General features: G+C 43.6%; 1 protein-coding gene across 1 annotated transcript in view; it reads right to left on the bottom strand.

Annotated features, from left to right (window-relative positions):
* Positions 1–22,695, bottom strand: part of MAP2K1 (mitogen-activated protein kinase kinase 1) — a 77,682-nt gene that overhangs the window by 19,568 nt on the left and 35,419 nt on the right. Inside the window, exons 2-5 of the mRNA XM_079125721.1 lie at positions 19,198–19,408; positions 17,810–17,956; positions 10,552–10,629; positions 9,857–9,908 (exon numbers count right to left, since the gene is read on the bottom strand). Coding sequence (XP_078981847.1) covers positions 9,857–9,908; positions 10,552–10,629; positions 17,810–17,956; positions 19,198–19,408 — 488 coding nt within the window. The remainder of the gene's footprint in view (positions 1–9,856; positions 9,909–10,551; positions 10,630–17,809; positions 17,957–19,197; positions 19,409–22,695) is intronic.

Genomic DNA, 22,695 nt, shown 5'->3' with positions numbered 1-22,695 from the left:
CTGAACTCCCCAATTCACTAGCTGACCACAGCCATGTAACAGAACCTCTCTGAACCCTTCCTTGGATGCCAGGTGGGAAGAGTAATTCCTACCTGATTGTGTCTGGCACAATAAATGACGTGCTCAATAAATGAAGAAGTTACATGTGGAAAACACACACTTTAGTGGTTTTTGTAACTTAAGAGGAAAAATAAAAGTGATCATTTGAGAAAAAAAAACCAAGTGATATAAAGAATCGGGTTCCTTCTTAGCCTGGCTCCTGCCTACAAGATCCCCATCAGTGCCTGGAGGATCTGTGAGGTTCCCTCAATATCTCCCTCCGGCATGTCTGAATCTTGTTCTTGCTAGTCTCCAGAGTCTTCCCTATTTGCATATGTCCAACCCTCTAGTCTTCGTGTTAAAGGGAGTGAGGGGAGGGCTGCCAGACTCAAAGGCATCCCTGGAATGACATGGAAAGTGGCTTGGGCTGAGTCTGGAAGAGTCTGGACGCTAAGGGCTGCTGCCTTCCTTCCACCCGCAGACAGAGAAGCTAAGGAAGCAGAGAAGAGGCTGCCTTAGGTCCCTGTCCTGGTCCCTTCCTGGGCACAGACTATATCTGGTCCTTGGCTCCCTCAGGGCCTTCTAGATTCTTATAAGGAGTCCTAGTTCTGTTGACACTGTTGGTTTCTGCCACTTGTGGCCAACAGTCCTCACTGGGACAAAGCCCAGCTCCCAGATGGGAACCTCCCCTAATGGCTGTTCGCCCGCAGACTCCCTCTCTTTGGAACCGCGGAGGCTCATATGATGAAAGTCACTCGTTATGTCAGAATGTATGCCACCTTCTTTTAGTTAAGTATTTTGTCTGAAAAGATCCAAATGTTCACAAAACTGGAGACAGCAACCGTGCACTCAGCACCCAGCCTCAACAATACCTTCTCATTTCCCATCTTGTTTATAACCACCCTTTTTTTCTTTGCCGTCTGGGAGGGATCAGAATGTCTTAAGGCAAATCCCAGATCTTGTGGGTCGATTCACCCATATCTCTTTCATCTGACTTTTCAGGTAGTCTTCTTCTCTAACTCAGACTAGAAGCTCTATGAGCACAAGGACTATCTTCTCCTGCTTCTTGGAAGCCCAGCATCATAAGTTCAGTGGGTTTGTTTGTTTTGGTACTTGGGGGTGAACTAGGGGTGCTACGCCAATAAGCTACATCCCTACCCGCCCCCTTTTCTTTGTGGTTGTAGATGGACAGCATGCCTTTATTTTAGGTTATTTTTATGCGGTGCTAAGGATCAAGCCCAGTGCCTCACACGTTAGGCAAGCACTCTGCCACTGAGCTCCAACCCCAGCTCTTCCTTTTCATTTTTTAAGACAGGGTCTGAGTTGCCATGTCTGGTCTCTAACATACAATCCTCCTCCCTCAGCCTCCAGGGTCACTGGGATCCAGGCATGCACCACCATGCCCAGCTTCAGTGGGCTTTTAAATGCCCTCGTCCTGATGCTGTTACATAACACATGGTCAGTTTCATCTGGTCCTGAGGACTGTTCCAAGAGATGGAGAGGGAAATGAGATTACCCCTAAAAAAATGAGGAAGGCAAGACTCAGAAGTGATGAACAACTCTGCCAGAATCACTCAGAAAGCCAGTGGCAGAGCTGGAAGGAGCCTTCCACAAGGTTCCATCAGCAGCCAAGATGCTAAAGGGAAAGGACACAGTGGATCTGAGGCCACCTGCTGGGCAGCAGCTTCCCAGGGATTCAGAGCCAGCCACCACCAAACAGCAGCAATGTACACAGTCTTAGCAGGGCAGTAAGTCTTAACTCCCACAATAAACCTTGAAATGTGTGTTTCCAAATAGAAACATTCACTACGTTTGGCTCTAACTAATTTGGTATCATCAAGACTGACGCTGGCTGCCACCCTCAAGTCGAGATGCAGCACCAGGATCTACTGTCACTCTCTACAGTGTTGGGCACCATGAGCCGGGTTCCATCTTGCTTTGGGTAGTGGTTAATAAAATTGACCCCTAGTTTGATCATCAGGTGATCAGATTCTAACTCAAACCAGTTGTCAGTGCGTAGATCCTCTCAGGAAGTTACAGACATGTATAACTCAGGAGAATGGCAGGCCCAGGTTTCCCTTAGAATGAGGCTTTGTGATTCAAGAAGGAACAGGACACAGCTCTCCAGGGATCATCAGGTAGAACCTCAGCTCCCTCCCACCACAACCCCAGCAAGGGCCACAGGCAAGTCTTCCTGCCTCTTCTCCATCTTCCCATGCCAGTACCTGACCTCTGCTCTCCACAGACTCCCTAGAATAAACCCTGACCACTTTACTCCCTTGGGTCGCCTCCTGTCCCTTCATTCTGCTGTTATCCTAACTCAGACCCACATTCTCTCCCTGTACCATGGCAGCAGCTTCCTAAGTGATCTGTCTCCCCTCCAGACCACTTTAGCCACAGCAGCCAGAGTCCTCTTCCTTGAAGGATAGCTGATCTCACTTCCCTGTGCAGGCATATTCCACTCCTCCCTGTTATGCTAAAACCCAGCCTCTGCACATGGCAGTGAAGACCCTCCCTGGTATTTCAACTCTCCTTAATTTATTCCTGCCCCAAGTCAACAGGGACCCTTTGTTCTAGACAACCTGAATGACTGCCATTTCCTATTGGATGAGTCTGTTTTTCTGCCTTTGCATTTCTCTCTACCTGGATTTCCTTTCCCCAAAACTGCCACATGTGCCACTTTTACCTATGTTTTGAAGTCTGGCTCAAGTGCTATCTAGTGTCCCACCCTGTCCGCCTCTCCTGAGGAACTTTGAGACAAACTCATCTGAAACTGTAAGTCATTACTGTGAGTCTGGCAGCTGAGATTGTTCTAGAGAGAAGGAGCTATTTCTAACCAGGAGAATGGTTAACTGTCTCTCTACCTATAAGTCAGGGAAGTCTAGACAGGTGTAAACTTGCTGTCCTCTTGAAGCTGTCACCCACATAACTAAGGGATGAGACCTGTAGGCAAAGGAAGGGCTACTGCGTGGCTATCATGGGCAACCTCCCAGTTCAGGGAGCAGATGATAGGCCTTGGCGCACGCGGCCTCCTGGGGCAGAACCCTAGGTGCAACCTCAGGCCAGATGGCTGGAGGAGACATGGCCACCCTAACTTTCTGTTCAAGAACACAAGCAATAGGTGTTGGAGAGGATGTGGGGAAAAGGCACACTCACACATTGCTAGTGGAGTTGCAAATTAGTGCAGCCACTCTGGAAAGCAGTGTGGAGATTCCTCAGAAAGCTTGGAATGGACCCACCATTTGACCCAGCTATCCCACTCCTTGGTTTATACCCAAAGGACTTAAAATCAGCATACTACAGTGATGCAGCCACGTCAATGTTCATAGCTGCTCAATTCACAATAGCTAGATTGTGGAACCAACCTAGATGCCCTTCAATTGATGAATGGATAAAGAAACTGTGGTATATATACACGATGGAATATTACTCGGCCATAAAGAAGAATAAAATTATAGCATTTGCTGGTAAATGGATGAAGTTGGAAAATATCATGCTTAGTGAAATAGGCCAAGCCCCAAAAACCAAAGGCCAAATGTTTTCTATACGTGCTTGACAATATATGAGGGGGGGTGATGGGGGAAGAGAAGACTGAAGGAACTGGATGGTATAGAGGAAAAAGGGGTGGGAGGGGGTGGGGATGGAAAAACAGTAAAATGAAACAGTATTGCCCTATATATATATATATATACATATATATATATGTATGATTACATGAATGGTGTGAATCTGCATTGTGTATAACCATAGAAATGAAAAGTTGTGCCCCATTTGTGTACAATGAATCAAAACGTGTCTGTAAAAATAAAAAATATTTTAATTAAAAAAAAAAAAAAGAGGCCACAAAAGCCAAGGCAGACAGGATAGTGTCTAGCAAGAAATGTAGAAGCAGTCACTCAGAAACTCATGGTGTGAGTCTGCAGCAAACAGCCATAAAATGACAAGACAACAAACTTGATCCACTTCAGATCTTGCCTATCAGTGCCAACAAGTCTGAATGAAGTGGTGAAGAATTTGCTAAGGACCCCAAAGGCAGAGGCTGTGGCTAGGCCACCTGAGGTGCTTTGGAGACTCAGTTCTCACAGGGACTAGGAACTGAGAACAGCCTCGAAACGGTCTGAAGAAGCCTTAAATCTCATACTGACCTGAAATCCCCGTTTTTACATAACTCTCTACCCTAACCATCAGGGACTCTTTTGGAGTGCATTCCAAGCAGGATGGCCCCAAGGTCTAAGCTATTCTGGTATAAACCATCCACAGCTTGCACAGATTATTGGTTGTGTCTCCTTAAAAAATCTAGGCTGGCTTCCTTGGTATTCTATAGGTCCAGGCTACTAATTCAATACTGGGCATAAAGATCAGGCAGGTTACACAGAATCTGACAGAAGGAAAAGAAAAACAAGTTAAGGCATAATTCTAAACTGAGCAAGTATTGCTGTTTATCAGCCAGCAACTCCAAGGCAGAAATAATTCACAGGCTAAGTTGTATGGAATCCTTGCTGACCTAATTGATGTAATGCTTCTTCAGGGTCTTCATCAAAATGAGGCCTTGATAATTAGAGTAGTCTAAAAAGAATGGCATGCTGGCAATGTAAATCACTGCTTTAAATAGCAAAGACAGGGTGCAGCCTAGCACCCTCTTCACCTCCAACTCTAACTCGGAGCTGAAATAGAGCTATGAGCTGCTAGAGTAAATGGGAAGAACACATAGAAACTTTTGTAACTAACACTCTCTCCCTCCCCTTTTCTCTCCACCCGATCCCTCCTTCCTTTCTCCCTCTTTTCTTCTTCTTCTCCTCACCCTCAACCCCAGGGCTGGGGACCACGGCTAAATCTTTTCAGAGCTCCAGCGTCAGGAAAAAACATGCTCTTTCCTACCTATGTCATTCATCAACTTTTTCTCAAGAACTTTAAGCTGATGAATTCAAAGCTGAGTTTTGTGTTTAAATTCTAAAGTTTTCTCTCAGGAAATTCTTACCTCAGTTGTCAGGAAGCTTTCTCTGTAAAGGACTAGAGAGTAAATTATTTTTTAATTTGTGAGCCACATATCATTTCTTTAAGAGACAGCTGTCCAATTTGCCATTATAGCACTAAAGCAGCCATGGATGACACTTAAGAAAATAAGCATGGCTGTGTTCCAACACAACTTCATTTATGGACACAGAAATCTGAATGGACATTTGTCACATGTTCCAAAAATTTAAAAGCCACTTTTAGTTTGCAACCCATATGAAATTAAAACAGCAGGTCAGTTGTGGCCAGTGGGCCAGTTTGCCTACTCCTGCTTCAACTGCTTGATTACTGTTTTGATCCTATGTTAATAGCTTTTTGTCTTTTTGACCCAACATTTAAAAACATTTCTTATGGGAAAACTTTCTTCTCAGGGCTGGAACCCAAGACTTTGTACATGCTGGGCATGCACTCTACCACGGAGCTACACCCTCACCGCCTACCTTTTTTTTTTTTTTTTTCCTTCTTTTTTAATTTGCTTGCTTTTCAGCATCCCTCTCCTCCTCCTATCTTCTAGTAAAAAGAAAAAGAAAAAGAAAACTCCCCATTTTTCCTTTGGGATATACTGCTACTCAACACCAAGACTTTTTGCTAGGGTGTCAATCAGGAGGCTCACTCTATGACCCTACCAAGGCACTGAGTATATAACTCAGGGTGGCCTATCATCCAGTGCCCTGGGCACAGCGATTGGCCCAGCCATAGGCAGACACTCCCACCACAGCCAATCACAGCAGATGGGTAGGTCAAGCACAGATCTGGATACTGGGGAGAGAGAGTTAAGATTCTTTCTCTGGGGTAGGGAGTACTAAGGGCTAGATATGTCTGGGACTAGGGAGGTCTATCTAGTCCTCAGTCAAGAGAATCTATCTGCCTGAAAGGGAGACCCATGCCAGAATGAGCAAAGTCAAGAGGTGACAAGAATCCTGAGACTGTCATTTCAACCCCATCTTCATCTCTGTCTTCAGACTTCCTGGTGACTTAAGCCAACACATTCCCTCTTTTGATTAAGTAATCTTGAGTCCTGACACAACCAAAGAATTCTGACTAATAAATTATGTCACATCATATTCTATTTGAAAGTTGGTAAAGTAATGATTCATGCATAAAAAATGACATTGGTTATGTTCCACCATATACTAGTGTCATTTACAGATACATCTTTCCTCTGGAAGATACAATTCATTTATGAGCCATCTTTATGGCCTCCATAGTGATTCATCCAGTATCTTGCACTTGGCAGGTATTCTATAAATATTTTACAAATATGAATTACTTCTCTTGGATGGGGGAAGAGACTGTGAGGAGAGGGGTAAGAAGCATATAGATGTACCTATTTATGGCCATCCACTAGAATGTCATACAGAGACTTCAGAGGAAATTCACACTTCCAGAGGGATCACAGCCCTCACACCCATCCCCTGATCAGCAGCCCACAAACCACATATACCAGACTGGGCCACAGGATTGTTTCTCTCTTTGAACACTCAGGGGAAAGACAATAAAATGATCTGCACAACACCAGAAGACACCACAGGGGACCAATTCGTAGATGAAATCCAGAATTGCTGGCCAGAGCTTTGGCATTGGGCGCATTGGCGGAAACTATCCTGCTCAAGAAGCCCTGCCAACTAAATCAGTCTAGAATGAGGATGAGCCAGGCACAATGGTGCATGTGCCTATAATTCAGCAGCTCAGGAAGCTGAGGCAGGAGGATCGCCAATTCAAAGCCAACCTCAACAACTTAGTGAAGCCCTGAGCAATTCAGCAAGACCCCATCTCGAAATGTTAAAAAAAGTTGGGGGGTAGGGGGCAGCTGGTGATGTGGCTCAACGGTTAAGCGCTCCTAGAATCAATTCCAGGTACCCCACCCCCAAAGAAAAAAAGAATGAGGATGAGAACATGCTTATCTCTAGATTCCCATTCACTGTGGACACACTACATATGTAACAAAGCTGGCCACGTGTACAACAAGGCAAGGTACCGTTCTAGGACCAGGAAATACTCACCCAGTTGAAGAAAGGTAACTATCACCTAACTAGAAAAACCATACCCAAATGCTATCCAAAACTATTTGGTCTTCCCCAAAATAACATTATTGCACTTCCCCTCATTAAAAAAAAAATAATTTTCAAGTGCAGGTAGGCCTGGTTTTGTATTAATGGTATATTCCTGAAAAGAAATATTCGAATCAAATTGATTTAATTTGGAAGCTTCTATGAGAACTTGTATTTGAAGAATCCTGAAGTGAACACTTTGAAAAAGTGAACTGCCCCCACAGCAATTTGTGTTACAAGTTCTTTTTGTACAGTTGTTTTCCATTATTTTTAATTTATTTTATGTTCTTTTACTTAGGTCACAGCACACCTAGAAATCATTTTCAACCTAACAATTTAAAACCCTAAGTGCCTAAGCTAGATTTGAAAATAAGGTGTCAACCTGCCTGCAACACTCAGCAAGAAAGAATGGTATCCCCTGATACCTTCCTGATTGTTGTGGGAGCAGATGCTTCAGAGACACTGACCCTGGACCCCTCTGGGTATGGGAGGTGGTGAACCCAGAGCCCACCCCATAGTAAGACTGAAAAGAGCCAACTGGCCCAGCAGCAGCACTGCTGTGTAGCTATGAACCAGAGTGGCTGCTTTTCTGCTCCAGTGAACTAGCTCCCCAACCAGAGAAGCCTTGCTTCCTGCCTAACTACAGTGTATAGGTTCAGCTTCTCAAAGGATTCTCTAAGCTTCCTCAGAATTCTTCTAATGCATAAGTTTTAAGAAGCTTAAACCAAGTCAGTATGGTTTCTGTTGCTGGTAATTTATTATTTATTTATTTAGTTAGTTAGCTGGTGGCACTGAGAGTTGAACCCAGGGGTACTCTACCACTGAGTCACATTTCCAGCCCTTTTTTAAAATTTTGAGACAGGGTCTCACTAAGTTGCTTAGGGCCTTGCTAAGTTGCTGAGGCTAGCCTTGAACTTGTGATCGTCCTCCCACATTCTCCCAAGTTGCTAAGATTACAGGCATGTGCCACTGCACCCAGCACTGGTGATCATTTACAAATCTCTACAAATCTGTTCAGGGCATGGTGGTACATGTCTATAATCAATGGCTCGGGATGCTGAGACAGGAGGATCCCAAGTTCAGAGCCAGCCTCAGCAACTAAGTGAGGCTCTAAGCAACTAAACAAGACCCTGTCTCAAAAAGGGGGGTGGCGGGGCAAAGGGTCTAGTGATGTGGCTCAGTGGTCAAAGGGTCAGGGGATGTGGCCCCTGGATTCAATCCCCAGTGCACCCCCCAGCCCCAAATCTACTAACCCATCTACTAAGCAGCAACTAACATTTAAGTGCCTATTATGTGTCAAGCACTATTTTAAGTGCTTTGTATGCATTATTTTAATTCTCACAACCTTTTTGGTAAGTTCTGTTTTCTCCTTTTTCCTGAGTTTGGGGGAAATTACCATGGCTAGACAGTAAGTAGCATATATAAATTTGAACCCTGAACTTTAATTACTTTGAAAAGAGTGAAAAAACTGGCTCATTCCTCCTAACAAAAGATGAAGTCTTGGGCTGGGGATATAGCTCAGTTGGTAGAGTGCCTGCCTCGCATGCACACAAGGCCCTGGGTTCAATCCCCAGCACCACAAAATAAATAAATAAATAAAATTAAAATTAAAAATTTGGAGTCTTCGCATTGCTTTTTAATCTTGACTTGACCAGGCAACCTGCTTTGACCAACAGGATGTTGACTAAGCTGACATAAACAGAGGTTTAAAAGGTGTTTGAGTACTGGGATGCGCCACCTCTTGCCACTGGAAACCCAAAGACAGCAGTGGAAGAAGTCAGAGGATGGACAATCTGCCAGCCCACAGAATGTTAGAAAGTAACAAACTATTGCAGTCCTAAATTACAAGTTTTCAAGTGGTTTGTTATATACTAAAAGGTAACTGAAATAATCACTGAGCTCTCTCCAGCAAATAAACAACAAATAAGAATAAATGAAAATTCAAAGCAGAGAAAAACCTTACTCTTCCTTATTTTTCCTCAAGAACAGAATAAGAAGAAATGGAGCTTAAGTTTCATCAGGAAAGACAACAGTTAGACCAAAGATGGAACTACTAGCAGTGAGGAAGCCTAAAGAGAAACAGGAGGGAGACTTTGCTCTCTCCTCTAACCCTAATTCAGGTTTCCATGACTCGACCATTGTTTTTTTGCTCAGGAATCAAGATATGCCTTATTGTTAATTCCTCTGGAGCTTCTGGAAAAAACCCAGAGACAGCAGGAATCTGAAAAGTTGGCTAGGCCACGCCAGGCCACACCATACCAGCAGTGCTGAATGGGGCAAGAGTCCTTCTAATGACTTCCCCTTCTTGGCTTAGCAAGTGGCTCCAAAGACATCTGTCCAGAGACCCTCATAACTAACCAAGCAGCTCCTCGTGTGTATGTGAGAGGAGTAACTGGGGAAGCCAAAAAGAAAGACCTGAGAAGGTGGGAACTGCACTAGGCAGAAGGGAAAAGAAAGCTGGTTATTCTAGGAATGAGATGAAACCTCCCAACTTTGAATGGAAAGGATGGTAGAGCGCCTCATGGAAAACCAGAGGGCATGTTACCCACGGTGGAGAGGAACAGGTGCACCAAGACCAAACAGGTAGGACGGGCTGCCTCAGTCACCACACTAAACAAAAATGTGTAATGAAGACTAAAAGCATAATCAAAAGGTTCTTACCCCAAAACAAAATGTAACACACAAAAAGATGGTTAAATAATCTTGACTTTGGTTGAAATTCAGAACATAAAAACCAGCAAGTAATGTCCTACCTCTGTGCATAATCTTGTGCTTCTCCCTCAGATACGTCAGGCCTTTTATTACCTAGAGGAGAGGAAATGTAAAAAGATGTGAAATGGAAATAGTGGTGTTCAGAAAAATAATCTATTTTAAAATGACCTAGAAAATATTTCATCTAACATCACCAATGAACTTGGCAACCTCCCTTATTCTTTTTCTTTTTTGACAATATTAGGGCTCAAATCCAGGGCCTCACATGTGCTGGGAAGCACAGAGCTACATCCCAGCCCTTTTTATTCTTTCTTTTGTTTCACTGTGTTAACCTGTCTTATCAAGCAACCATATTGTTACAAGGTATATAAAGTGTTATTTTTAAGTAAACCTAATTATCTCAAGATTAAACAACTTTTAAAAATATTATGTATGAAATCATGTATTTCTAAATCTGCAATTTAGAATAGAGCTTTCCTAATACCTTGAATGGGAACTTTCTCAACTACCTTGTCCAGTTTTTCAGACACAGATTTTAACATACAGAAAATCAATTTTCGTGTTCTAATGAGAGAGAAACAAAGAGATCTATCTAGACTGTACATAGGGAAAAGATAGTGAGAAAAATCCCAGTTTTAAAATAAACGCTCCTTTCATTGGCTTCCTCCCCATCTCACCTATTCCCTACCAACTCAATTGATAAGTGAAGGAACTTGGAAGAACTTAACATACTCACAGCAATGCTAACTTTTCCTAAAATTTGTTCAGGAATTCTTCCGGCTTTCTTCAGAACTTGATCCAAGGAACCCCCATCCTAAGAACAAGAATATCAGACCATTTAGTTACAATGTTTCTAATGATCATTTCAAGTGTTAAACTTTCAGAGGAAAGTGAATCTTACTTGGCAAATCTTCCTAGGCGGTTAAGGGTGAGCACCTTTGGTTTGCAGTAGACATCAAATATGCTATGGATGCAAAACATTGCGGGAGGCACCAAATTCACAGGAAACTTGAATCCTGTGACCCTCCACAAACAAATTAGCAGTGGTCAAAGCCTTGGCTTGCACTGAGCTCAAAGCACAAGGCAGTGGTCAGGAATGCAGGCAACCTGTCCAAATTCAAAGCCCAACTCTACCGCCTGTTATCTAAGAGTCCTTGAATAAGCTACTCAACCAGTAAAATGAGGATGATGATAATTAAAAGGCTATTATAATAATCACAGGGCTATTATAAGGATTAAGCAAGCTAATACACATAAAGTACTTGGAATGACATACAGCACATAATAAGTATTCAATGAATGTTAGCCATTTATCACCACTTTTTAAGTCACAATTTGCATATGGCATTATCCTAACAAATCAGAATTTTAAAAATCCAAAGAAAAAATGTCATAGAAAGCTATCATTCACCCCAAAAATCCTACAAAATGCTATGGACTATCTTAGGTGATACAGGAGACAGAGATATAAAAAACATCTAGTCTCTCTCCTCAATAAATGTATTACCTAATACAATAAATCAGAAATGTATAAATGTGCTGCACACATGCAGAAGACGGAAGCAGTTCTGACTAAACTCAGAAGATAACATTTAAGCCAAAAACTTACTCAAGAGGCACTGGTATCTATACCTGGAAAGGGGAAGGGCAAGGAATGAATGGGGTACTTCAATGAGATCAAAAGCAAAGACGCATTAAACTGCCTAGTAGTTCTGGGATAACATATTGTTCATTTTTGCATCTCTTTCTGGACCCACAGTGACAGAGATCAGGCTGCAAATGACCAGCTGTGGCCAAGGCCCCACCTAGAAACCTGGATGGACATTATGGAGACAACAGTGAAGGAATCCAGCTGTGGAGTTTTAAGACGAGAACCACAGCAGCTGAGAGAGAAGGAGAATGCACACTCTGCTTGAGGAGAGAGAACACATTCCTAAGAGGGAAGGCACCTCGAATCCTCCTCTGAAACAACACAGGGAATAAATGCTGCCAGGCTGAAGCTGCTAAGGGAAAGGCTCAGAACAGGAGGGACAGAAGAAGCTGAGCCCTGGAGGTGGCAAAACCCGGACACGCAGTAACACTCCTATAGAGAGCCTGCCTCCCAAATCATCCAGCCTCTAAGAAGCAGCCACTGAATGCGAGGACAGGGAGTAATATACAAAACGATAAACAGAAGGACAGTACAACTCCACTTCTATCAAAATAAAAAGGTGTACATATACTCATGCAAAATAAAGTCAAATACGTTAGCAAGGGTTACCTTCGGTCTAGGTCGTTAAGATTATCAGGGATTTCTGTTGCATGATGGCTTTCTTCTTTGTGTTTTTCTATTGTTTATACATTTTCTACAATGAATAAATGTTTTCCTTTTTAAATAACTAATTTATCGAAGTAGAGAATTAAATCATAAATAAATTAAAAGATACTGAGCACCCATTTTGTGCAAAGGCACTGTTAGGTAGATTCAAATCTGCTTTCTTTACAGAGGAGGCAAAACTCATTCAAGGATATAGCTCTTCCAAGAAATACTGCCTCAATCTAAGGCTATAACCAGATTATCAACTTAAAAATTCTATGCTTATATAAAAGATAACTCAAGCTGGGTGTGGTGGCACGTGCTTGTAATTCCAGCTACTGGGGAGGCTGAGACAGGAGAATCAAAGTCACAGCCTGCCTCAGCAAGCCTAGCAAGGCCCTGTCTCAAAAAATAAAAAAATGAGAAGGGCTGACAGTTTAGCTCAGTGGTACACCACCTCTGGGTTCAATCCACAGTTATGTATGTATAAATAAATCAATTAAAAAAAATAGTTCAGACCAATCAATTTCTATTACTATCAACTCTGGATCACTGACACTGATAGGAAAGAAAAATGATACAGGTGTGGATTCTCAAATGCAGAACAGGTTCACACAGTATATGTACATTCCTGAACACGAGTGACTTTTGACCATAAACAACTCTCTAGTACAACCAACCACCTAGTGGTGGGTAAGCCAACCAAGGAGAACTGAAGAGTATTCCAAAACTGAACCTAAAATTTCAAAGGTGCTATGGATAACCTCCACAAAGCAGGAAAGTGGGTTCTAGAGTCATATCTAGAACCAAAGAGAACTCCCTCCCCTTTAAACACATTTATTTTCAGAGAACCCTTAGCTAGGCTGCAACCCCCACTGAACTCATAAATCTCATGACCCTGGCTGTCTTCACCATGCCACAGAGGCTCCTTTTGGTCCACTCAGGACAATACACAACCCAGGTTACCACCCCAATTTACCAGGCCCCTAGAAACACCATAGCACCTCTCAATTTCCTTTATCTGTGGAGAGCAGAACCCCAGTGCAGAAAGTTCCCAAGCTAATTCTATTCTGATTCCAAATGATAATGGTTTCAGTTCTCTTGTATGAATGGCTTCACTTCGTCATAAGAAGTATATATTTCAAACAGGATAACACAGTCACTGCCAAAACTGGATTCAAATGAGGTGGAAAAGCTAACCCTGTGGTTTTCAGGTTCCTTCCTCCATTTAGGCAATGATCAGTACTACCTCTCAACTGCACAGAGAGCAGCCCTAGCTAACTGAAAATGTATGGCTTTCCTGGGGAATCGGTAAGGGAAATATTTCTATTAAATGGGCTGGGGATAGAGTATAGCTCAGTGTAGCACATGAGTTTTCCAGTATCCCCCACCCAAAAAAATTGATTAAAAAGGAAGAAACATGGGCACTCTTCCCTTTAACCTCCTGAGCTATGGGCAGAGTAACAGGAAGAACAATGGCATTTGCAAGACATAAGAGGCATGAGCTATCAGGAGCAACCAGAGTGCCTATAACTAACCCTATAGCCTTCTAATCCTATTTCACTGCCAAGAACTTGCCTTCACTGACTAGAGCTGCTGAAACTGTGCTTATTTTTAGAAGCCAATTATTAACTAAGTCAATGGTACTTTTGTGAAGGTTTTCTATAGAGGAGACAAATGCTTTATGAAAATAATAGCTCAAAAGCTTTTACTCCTGCATGAGAACCATCAATTCCAAGTCCCCAGTTCCTTGGTTGCTCAGCTACCACTTGAGCAGGAATCCTAAAGACAAGAGCATTTCTGTTCTGATCAGGGAGCATCATATCCCCACTTGGGTCTCGAAATTTAGGCTGGGCAGTGCAAATACAACTTATTTCTAGGAAAGCTGAGCTCCTGGCTGAGTGTTTCAGAAGATAGGGCTCAATGAATACTGATAATGCAAATTAATTTTAAAATGCATCCAGAAAAAAAATGATTTGAGCAATGAACAGATAGACTATAAGTGGTGAGACAAATATAGCAAAATATTAGTTGTAGACTCAAGGTGATGGGCTTGTGGGAGTACAGTGTACAATTCCTTCAACTTTCAATATGCTTGAAATTTTTTGTAACAAACTGGTAGAGATGAATGTTAATAACAGAGGGGACCAAGGCTCCTCAGAAGTTGGGATGTGACTTGAGCAGAGCTCACTATGTGACACCACTTTTTTTTTTTTTTTTTAAATACTGGGGGTTGAACCCAGGGATGCTTTACCACTGAGCTACATCCCCAGCCCTTTTAATTTTGAGATTGGGTCTAAGTTCCTGAGGTTGGTCTCAAACTTGCAATCTTCTGCCTCAGCCTCCGAAGTTGCTGAGATTACAGTTATGTGTTACCACACCCAGTCCATGGCACCACTTTTGAAATGCTGAAGCAGAGGCCAATCATAAATCCCAAAAGAAGTGGTAGCCTGCAGATTTCTAGTCAGGGGCAGCTGGTACAAGGGCTCTGCTGCAAGGGGCCTGTTTACAGACTGAGAAAAAGATGTGAGGTCCACAGCTGGAGCAGAAAGCTATTCTGGTACTCTGAATCCAGAGTAAGAAAGAAATTCCAGAATCATTTCAAAACAGGTCAACAGAACAACAACCAAAAAAAAAAAAAAAAAAAAAAAACCTATCTTATCCACCTGGCAGAACATACAGGTATCAATAAGTCTAAATAAAGGAAAAGGTCAGTATCAATGTTCAGAGTTAGGTCTAACCCTATCTCTAAAGCAAGCAACCTGGAGCTCAATCATGCTCACCCCCCAAATGGTGTCCTTGTTCCCCTATTAAAGGGATAAATCTGTGTGGTACAGAACTTGAAAATGACCCAGGAAAGAACTGAGCAGGCATGAAATGACATACATGGTTCTCAGAAGCTTTTACATTGGCACTGACATCTCTTACTTAAGAAGATGCTAGAACACAGCCAATAAGTCTGTGAACAGCTCTGGAGGAGTAGAGATGCTGCTCTCATGTATCTGTCCTCACATCGGCTCACGTGGCTCTGCACACATAATGGAGACTAAAGAGAGTTTGTGAACCCAAGTTGATTTACTAATGTAAACCCTAACTGGTTACAAGTGCTAAAAACCATAGAAACACAGGATGTAAGCACAGGGAGGTGTCCCTAGAAAAGACCCCATCCAAACATTTCTCTACAGAGATACAAAATCCTGAATATGGGTAACAGGCAGAATATGAAATTTAAAGAAAGCAGACTTCCGCAGAGACTCTGATGCTTACTGACTGTGAGACTAAGCTCATTACAAAACCTGTCAGAGCCTTACTCTCTGTCTACCAGCTGGGAGGTCAATAATCCATCCCATGAGATGGTGCTGATGTGATTAATAACTTACATAATATGAAAAGGACTTGGAAGTGGTAGAAGATTCAAAGCTCACTCCTGTTATACCTAGTCCTGCCACCACCCACCTTCTATTATATTAGCAAGACCTATGGGAAAGAAGTCACCTTGGCCTTTCCTTATTACCACCATCCTCACCTTCTTTTCCTTCTAGGTTTCCAGGACCTCCATTGCCATTTATATCTCATCTTCCAAAACTCTTAAGTTAGAGATGAAAAAAATCAGTATCACTACAAAGAGCAAAGAAACCCAAGGGATAAGAAACGAGACCCCAGGGAAAAACAATTAGCACCCCGGGCCAGGGACAAGGACGAAGCCAGAAATGTCTCCTGTGGAGACTCTTTCACTCTAGTTGCAGCAAAAAGGAACGAGAGCATTCTCAATAACCTTTAGAAGCGCAGAAGATGTTTTCAGGATCTACGTTCCATATGGCACCCACAAATGTCGGCAGATGCCTACGACAGTGTATGCAGCCCTTCTTTTGATCAAAATGAAGAAACATTCAAAATAATGGGGGCATGAGCAAGGGAGAACTGCCTTGCAGGTTCTCCTTAAGTTCACTAAGACCTGGTTCTGCAGGTCAGGGCAGGTCTCGAGGGTCAGGAAGGAAATGGAGAAAGACACCATGCTGGACTGAAAACACAGCAGCCACCAACTATGCAGACTCCTGTCAGCCTTCATCTCTAAATTGTCAGTCCCATGGAAATAAAGCAAAAGCTAACATTTGCTGAATATATATTCTGAGTCAGTGTGCTGGAAGATTTATATGTTATTTTAATTAATCCTCACCAAAACAAAGCAGCTATAATAATGCCCTTTTACAGATGAGAAAGCTGAGAATCAAAAAGATAAAGAAATCTGTCCAAGAGCATAACAAAGAGGTGACAATCATTAAACAAATAAATATTGAGCACCTGCTATGTGCCAGTAATGTTCTAGCCTTTCAAGACATGACAAAGTCCCTATTTGGATTTCCATGGAGAAATGGAAGAGATGAGGCTGAACATCTGTCAGATTCCAAAGTCCCCTATGACATGCTGCATAAAGGGAACAGGGGGAAATGACGATGTGAGCATCTCTCTGAAGTTCCAGGCTTCCAGAACAGAAACAGCCCTGATCCCTCATCACTATCCAATACAGTACACTGCCTTGGTTTAAATTCTGCCAAAACCACTTACTAGCTACATGACCTAGGGTGATTCATTCAATTTCTCTGTGCCTTGGTTTCCTCTTCAGGTGGGATAATGTGCCCACTCAAAAAGGTTGCTGTGAAAATGCAATAAAATATTGATTTGCCAACTTGGGAAGCTGAAGCAGGAGGATGGAAAATTGGAGGCCAGCCTCAGCAACTCAGAGAAACCCTGTCTCAAAATAAAAAATAAATAAAAAGGGCTAGGAATGTAGCTCAGCAGTTGAACACTCCTGGGTTCAATCCCCAGTACCCCAAAACCATTTTTTTTTTAATTTAAGATAATGTTTGAGGCGAGGTGCAGTGGTGCACACCTGTAATCCCAGTGGTTCTGGAAGTTGAGGCAGGAAGATCGAAAAAGTTCAAAGTCAATCTCAGCAACTTAGCAAGGCACTAAGCGACTCAGTGAGACCCTGTCTCTAAATAAAATATGAAAAAGGGCTGGGGATGTGGCTCAGTGGTTGAGCATCCCTGGGTTCAATCCCTGGTACCAAACAAAGATAATGCTTGACATAAATATGCACCATATAAAAATTAATCTATCATTATTAGCATTAACATTATTACTGTTACTAGGAAGAAAAAGAAGGGACCCCAGGCTGCTAAAAAGACTGACACTCACATCCATGTGAGCCCATAAGCCTCTTGCCCTCACCCTTGACTTCCACTAATGGGCATTAGGTGATTATTTCTCTCCTGCCCTAAACCCCTTAGATTGTAACTCCTCTGAAGGCAGAGACGTTTCACTCATCTTCATAACCCCAGAACTTTGTGCCCAGCAAATAGTATTATACACAATAAATGGATTTAAACTATATTAATCAGATTTCAACTGCATCACAATCTTAGGGTCAACTGAATAGGAGAAAACTGGGAGATGTGCTTCAGATACACCACCAGGGAATCCTGGTTATTATCATCTCTCTTTGAAGCAAGGTAGGGAAAGGAAGCCTGTCATCCTATGAGTTTGCCAAGTCCCACTGTCAAGACCCAGATGCCCAAGATGGTGGTGTGATCCAGAGAATTGTAGGGAGGCAGCTGATCACCTCCCAGACCAAAGATTAGGTCGGAGTCACCCAATTCCCAAGCTGTCGCTCCAGGACCAACAGGTCCCTACATACCATGTGCTCCATGCAGATGCTGATCTCCCCATCACTGTAGAATGCACCGTAAAAGCCCACGATGTATGGGGAGTTGCACTCATGCAGAACCTGCAGCTCCCTGATGATCTGGTTCCGGATTGCGGGTTTGATCTCCAGGTGAATTAGCTGGGAAGAAAAGTGGAGGAAAAGAGAGGCTTTCATAAAAGGGAGGGATCTTTCCTAAATGTTTAAGTTCTTAAATGTAAGGTCAATAGAAGCACAAGTTTCTCGACCAAACTACTGAGCGTCAATGTATAAGGTGGGTGATGTAACCACTAGAGAGTTGTAACCAGAAGGCCAGCTGTGTTTCTGCTTCCAGGAGACAAGACTGGGGAAAATATCTAAATGGAGGGCTTATGCCAAAAGGACCTGTAGGGCGGAGATCTGAGGGGAAACTGGCCTTGAGGACTTGGTCATATTCAGGTTGAAGGGTAGAAGGGCATGAGGAACTTGGTATACTGACCTAAGCTGATCAAGAGGTTCCCCCTTGACCTCAGGGACCTCATGTGGTTGAGAGTTAGCCAAAGTCTCAGGTATGACTCTATGTCCCCCTAACCCCTAACACTGGCCCTTGTTCCAACTGGGGCTGTAGCTCAGTGGTACAGCACCTGCCTAGCCTGCATGAAGCTGTGGGTACAATCCCCAGCATCACACACACACACACACACACACACACACACACACACACACACACACACACACAAATAACCTGACAAGGTTGAGTGTCTAAAATGTCAAGGGTCAGAGGACATGGAAGTGGTGGTTATCAGTGTGGGGTGGAGCAGCTGGAGGTCCCTGAGGATGAGCACTGTTGGAAAAGAGGAAAGGAACAGCACAAGCATGAATATGGAGACAGGAATGAACACAATGAGCTGACACAGAAGAGGCCAACTCGCCAGACGCGGGGCTGTGTTCAGAAAGAGGACCAAGAGGGGACAGGAATGGGAAGTCCAGCTCAAAGACTGTAGCTGTGGAGGGGGATCAGAGGCTGCACAGCAGGGAGACGAAGGCAACCACTGGCAGGCAGAAGCACAGGAAAAAACGCGATCTCAGCATCTGGCCTGGGCATTGCTGGGCCCAGGTGAACAAAAGCAGCTTCTCCTACACTTGATAAATGACAAACTGGCACCTGGCACCCCTTCTACAGCACACAGAAAGCTAAGGCAGGGTCACTTGCTATTATTTCCCAGACTGGGGATGGGAGTAATACATTATCAGTCACTAGGGTGACTGACCGATGATGAGTTCAAAATTCAAACACCACAAAAAATACCAAGTTAAAAGTCCATCTTCCTTCCACACTTGTCCCCAGGCCTCCAGATCTTGCACGAGATAATTCAACTACCTACTTATCCTGGCAAACTCACCTTTCTGGCCATAACCAGGCCAGACGGCTTGTGGGAGACCTTGAACACCACACCGCCGTTGCCCGCACCCAGCTCACTGATCTTCTCAAAGTCATCATCCTTCAGTTCTCCCACCTTCTGCTTCTGGGTCAGAAAGGCTTCGAGGCGCTTCCGCTGCTGCTCATCAAGCTCCAGCTCTTCCAGCTTCTTCTGCAAAGCCTCCAGGTTGGTCCTATCCAAAGCGGGGATCCATAAGTCAACACTGTCACAAGAGGAACCACCCAGAGGAACACTCCCATCATGCAAAGCTCTAGACCTGGGGCCAGGGACAGAGAACTAGAGGAAGGGACTGGAAGGCAGGGTTCATCCTGCTGTGGCTCTGCTCCTATACTCCAGCCACCATGACTGCTTCACCACCAGTATGCTTCACCTCTCGACTTCAGCTTCCTCCTTTGTAAAATGAGGGAATTAGGTCCCTCTTGTATTCTGTAAGTCTACGAGAGGAACCAAAGAATCTACTAAAATCGAGAATGAGCCACCCTAAATTGCTTTAAAGTCATAGTTTAAAAAGTCCCACTAAGCAGGGTGTGGTGGTGTATGCCTGTAATCCCACTGCCTGGGGAGGCTGAGGCAGGAGGATTTCAAGGTCAAAGCCAGCCTCAGCAATAGTATGGCACTATGCAACTCAGCGAGACCCTGTCTCTAAATAAAATACAAAAAAAACAGGGCTAGGGATGTGGTTTAGTGGTTGCGTGCCCCTGAGTTCAATCCCTCGTGCTCCCCCGCTACGCACAAAAAAAGCCCCACTAAACTGGGTGTGTTGGCTCAAACCTATAATCCCAGTGGCTTGGGAGGCTGAGGCAGGAGGATCACTAGTTTGAGGCCAGCCTCAGCAATTTAGTGAGACCCTGTCTCAAAAAGAAGAAAAAAAAGGGCTGGATAAGTGACTCTTTAAATCCCTGGTAGCAAAAAAATAAAATAAAATAATTATAATGTTAGTTTATGGTTTATTACGTTTATACCATATACAAAATAAAATTTCCTAAATCTTCTTAACTGAAGCGAAACCCACTTTAAACTGAATCACAACAACAGGAACCTTCAGATCCACTGTGATCAGGTCCCAGAACCAGGCTAATCAGAAAAGTTAGAGCAAGATATCATAAAAATGATACACCTAAAAATTTTATTTTTATTTATTTATTTATTTTGTGTGGTGCTGGGGAATGAACCCAGGGCCTTGTGCATGTGAGGAAAGCACTCTACCAACTGAGCTACATCCCCAGCCCCAAAATTTTATTTTTGTATAATGCATGTAAATCCGTATTTATCACTCAGCCTTTAACACAGTCCAAGGTCCTTTGAACAAGATCCCTTGCTAAGAACTCTACGTCATCTTTCTAATATGAACTAGAATATAAAACACTGTCTACGATTTCCAAATCCTGATTCTATAAAATGAAGTAAAAATGAAGGCATTCGCAGAGTAATCACAACATAAAATTTTAGGATCTTATGATTTCCTCCAAACTTACTGCTCATCTAATTTGACAATAATATATTAAGGGACTTGGCCTTACTGAATCTTTTCATGGCTTTTAACTAGTGTTTAAAGAAAGAAAAGAAAATCAGTTCATTTGCAGTCATATTTCATGTTTATCTGGTACTTAAATACATTACTTAGCTTCAATGCCAGCTATATCTGTGCAAATGGGTTTGGGAACAAGCTGGCTCTTGGTAAGCACATACTTCAGCCAGTGGGTGCTGCAACGAGTGGGCACAGCAGAGAGCAGCCTGCTAGTCGCGCACATAGTACGCCGTGGGCATCGCTCCGTGTGTTTTACACAGAGAATTGAAGAGCGTTCATTACTCCTTCGAGTTGGTAAAGAGAGCTTCCACTGTTTCATTTGATTTCACTCCCCAGTCTAAACAGATGATACAAGTGACAAAGGTGACAAGACAGGCCTAATGACACATCTGAATGCAGGTGCCTCCCCCACATACACCAGTTCTGAGCTTGGAAGCAGAAGTCAGCATAACCTTTTGCTCTGCCATCACTCTCACCAACCCCAAACCTCAAGAAGGCTGGGAGACGGGCCTCCCACAGATGGGGAGATCAGCGCCACTTCACAGATAACACAGTGTGGGGCCAAAGAGGACACAGGCTGATGTCACTGACTTTCCTCACTGGAGAACTCTCGGGGGAGGAAGGCTGGTGCTAGGGGCTGAATTGGGCACCCCTTACCCAAAATTCCTATGTGGAACCTTAAACCCCACTATGACTGTATTTGGAGACAGGATTTTCAGGAGGCAATTAAAGTTAAAAAAGGTTATAAGGGTGGAATCCTAATCAGACAGAAATGGGGGAATCTATCCCCTCTTCCTCCCAACACATGCATGGAGAAAAGGCCATGCAAGCACACAGTGAGGCAGCCATCTACAAACCAGGAAGAGGGCCCTCCCCGGAGCCCAACTGTGCTGACATCCTGACCTCAAATTGCCAGCCTCCAGAACTAAGAGAAAACAAATGAATCTTTATGTCACCAGTCAGTGTCGTTGAGTTAGAGCAGACAAGCAGACAAGACTGCTGGTCAATATTCTCGCCCTGCTAAAATTTAAGGTTTGGCTAAGTCTCAAAGCACCCCAGTCCCTCAAGTGGGGGAACTCGGAGTACCTGGGGCTGAGAGTACACAGTGCATGCCCTCTGGTTTCCTTTCTCCCAGGTCTCTCCACAAAGCAGCCCATTGATGATGTCATTTAAAAACATATCCAGTGCAGACGGACTCCACAGCTAAAACTTGGATGATGTTACAGATGCCTGGAGGGCTCAGCAGGCTAGCTGAAAATGCAGAATCCTAAAGCTGCTGTCCAGCACACTTGTGCTAGTGTACACACACACATGTGTGTGCCAGAGGGAGAGCAGAAAAGCTGCTGGAAGGACACCCACTCTGCTCACAACACTGTACCCTTCTACATGCTTCACATTTACTACCTCACTTAATCCACACCCTACAAGTAGAACAGATGAGCAAACACATGAAGTAAACTGCCCAAGGTCACACAGCTATTAAGTGGCACAGCCAGGGGTCAAACCCACAAAAAATCGCTAACCTTAACCATAATGCTGTCTTGCCTCTTCAAAATGCTCAGTACTTTCAAGGGAGGCAGTTTACAAACACGGGGAGGAATCCCAGCATGTGGCGTGTAACTCATGGGGGCTCAATCACACATGAAGATGGTGTTATATGAGGGGCCCTTTATCTCAGGTACAACCCTGTCTCTGCTGCACCCTAGTGAGGATCTACAGGGGCAGATTAGCACTGCCCTGCAACTAATACCAGCCGCCAGAAACTCCCAGAAAACTCACTCCTTTTGACAAGGAAAAAGGAATGTTGATTCCACTGGCTTTCCTGTTTCTCTGGAGGGGAAGAAAAAAAGCAATTCTCTAACCTTCAGGAAGAAAAGCTAAGTCTGCACTTTGTGCCACCTTCCTCCCTCCTCTACTTCTATGCCTGCGTG

This window comes from Sciurus vulgaris (assembly GCF_902686455.1).
Source record: "Sciurus vulgaris genome assembly, chromosome: 2".
In the NCBI taxonomy this organism is placed as follows: domain Eukaryota; kingdom Metazoa; phylum Chordata; class Mammalia; order Rodentia; family Sciuridae; genus Sciurus; species Sciurus vulgaris.
Note: the sequence above shows the minus strand (reverse complement) of the source record. Positions and strands in the feature narration are given on the sequence as shown.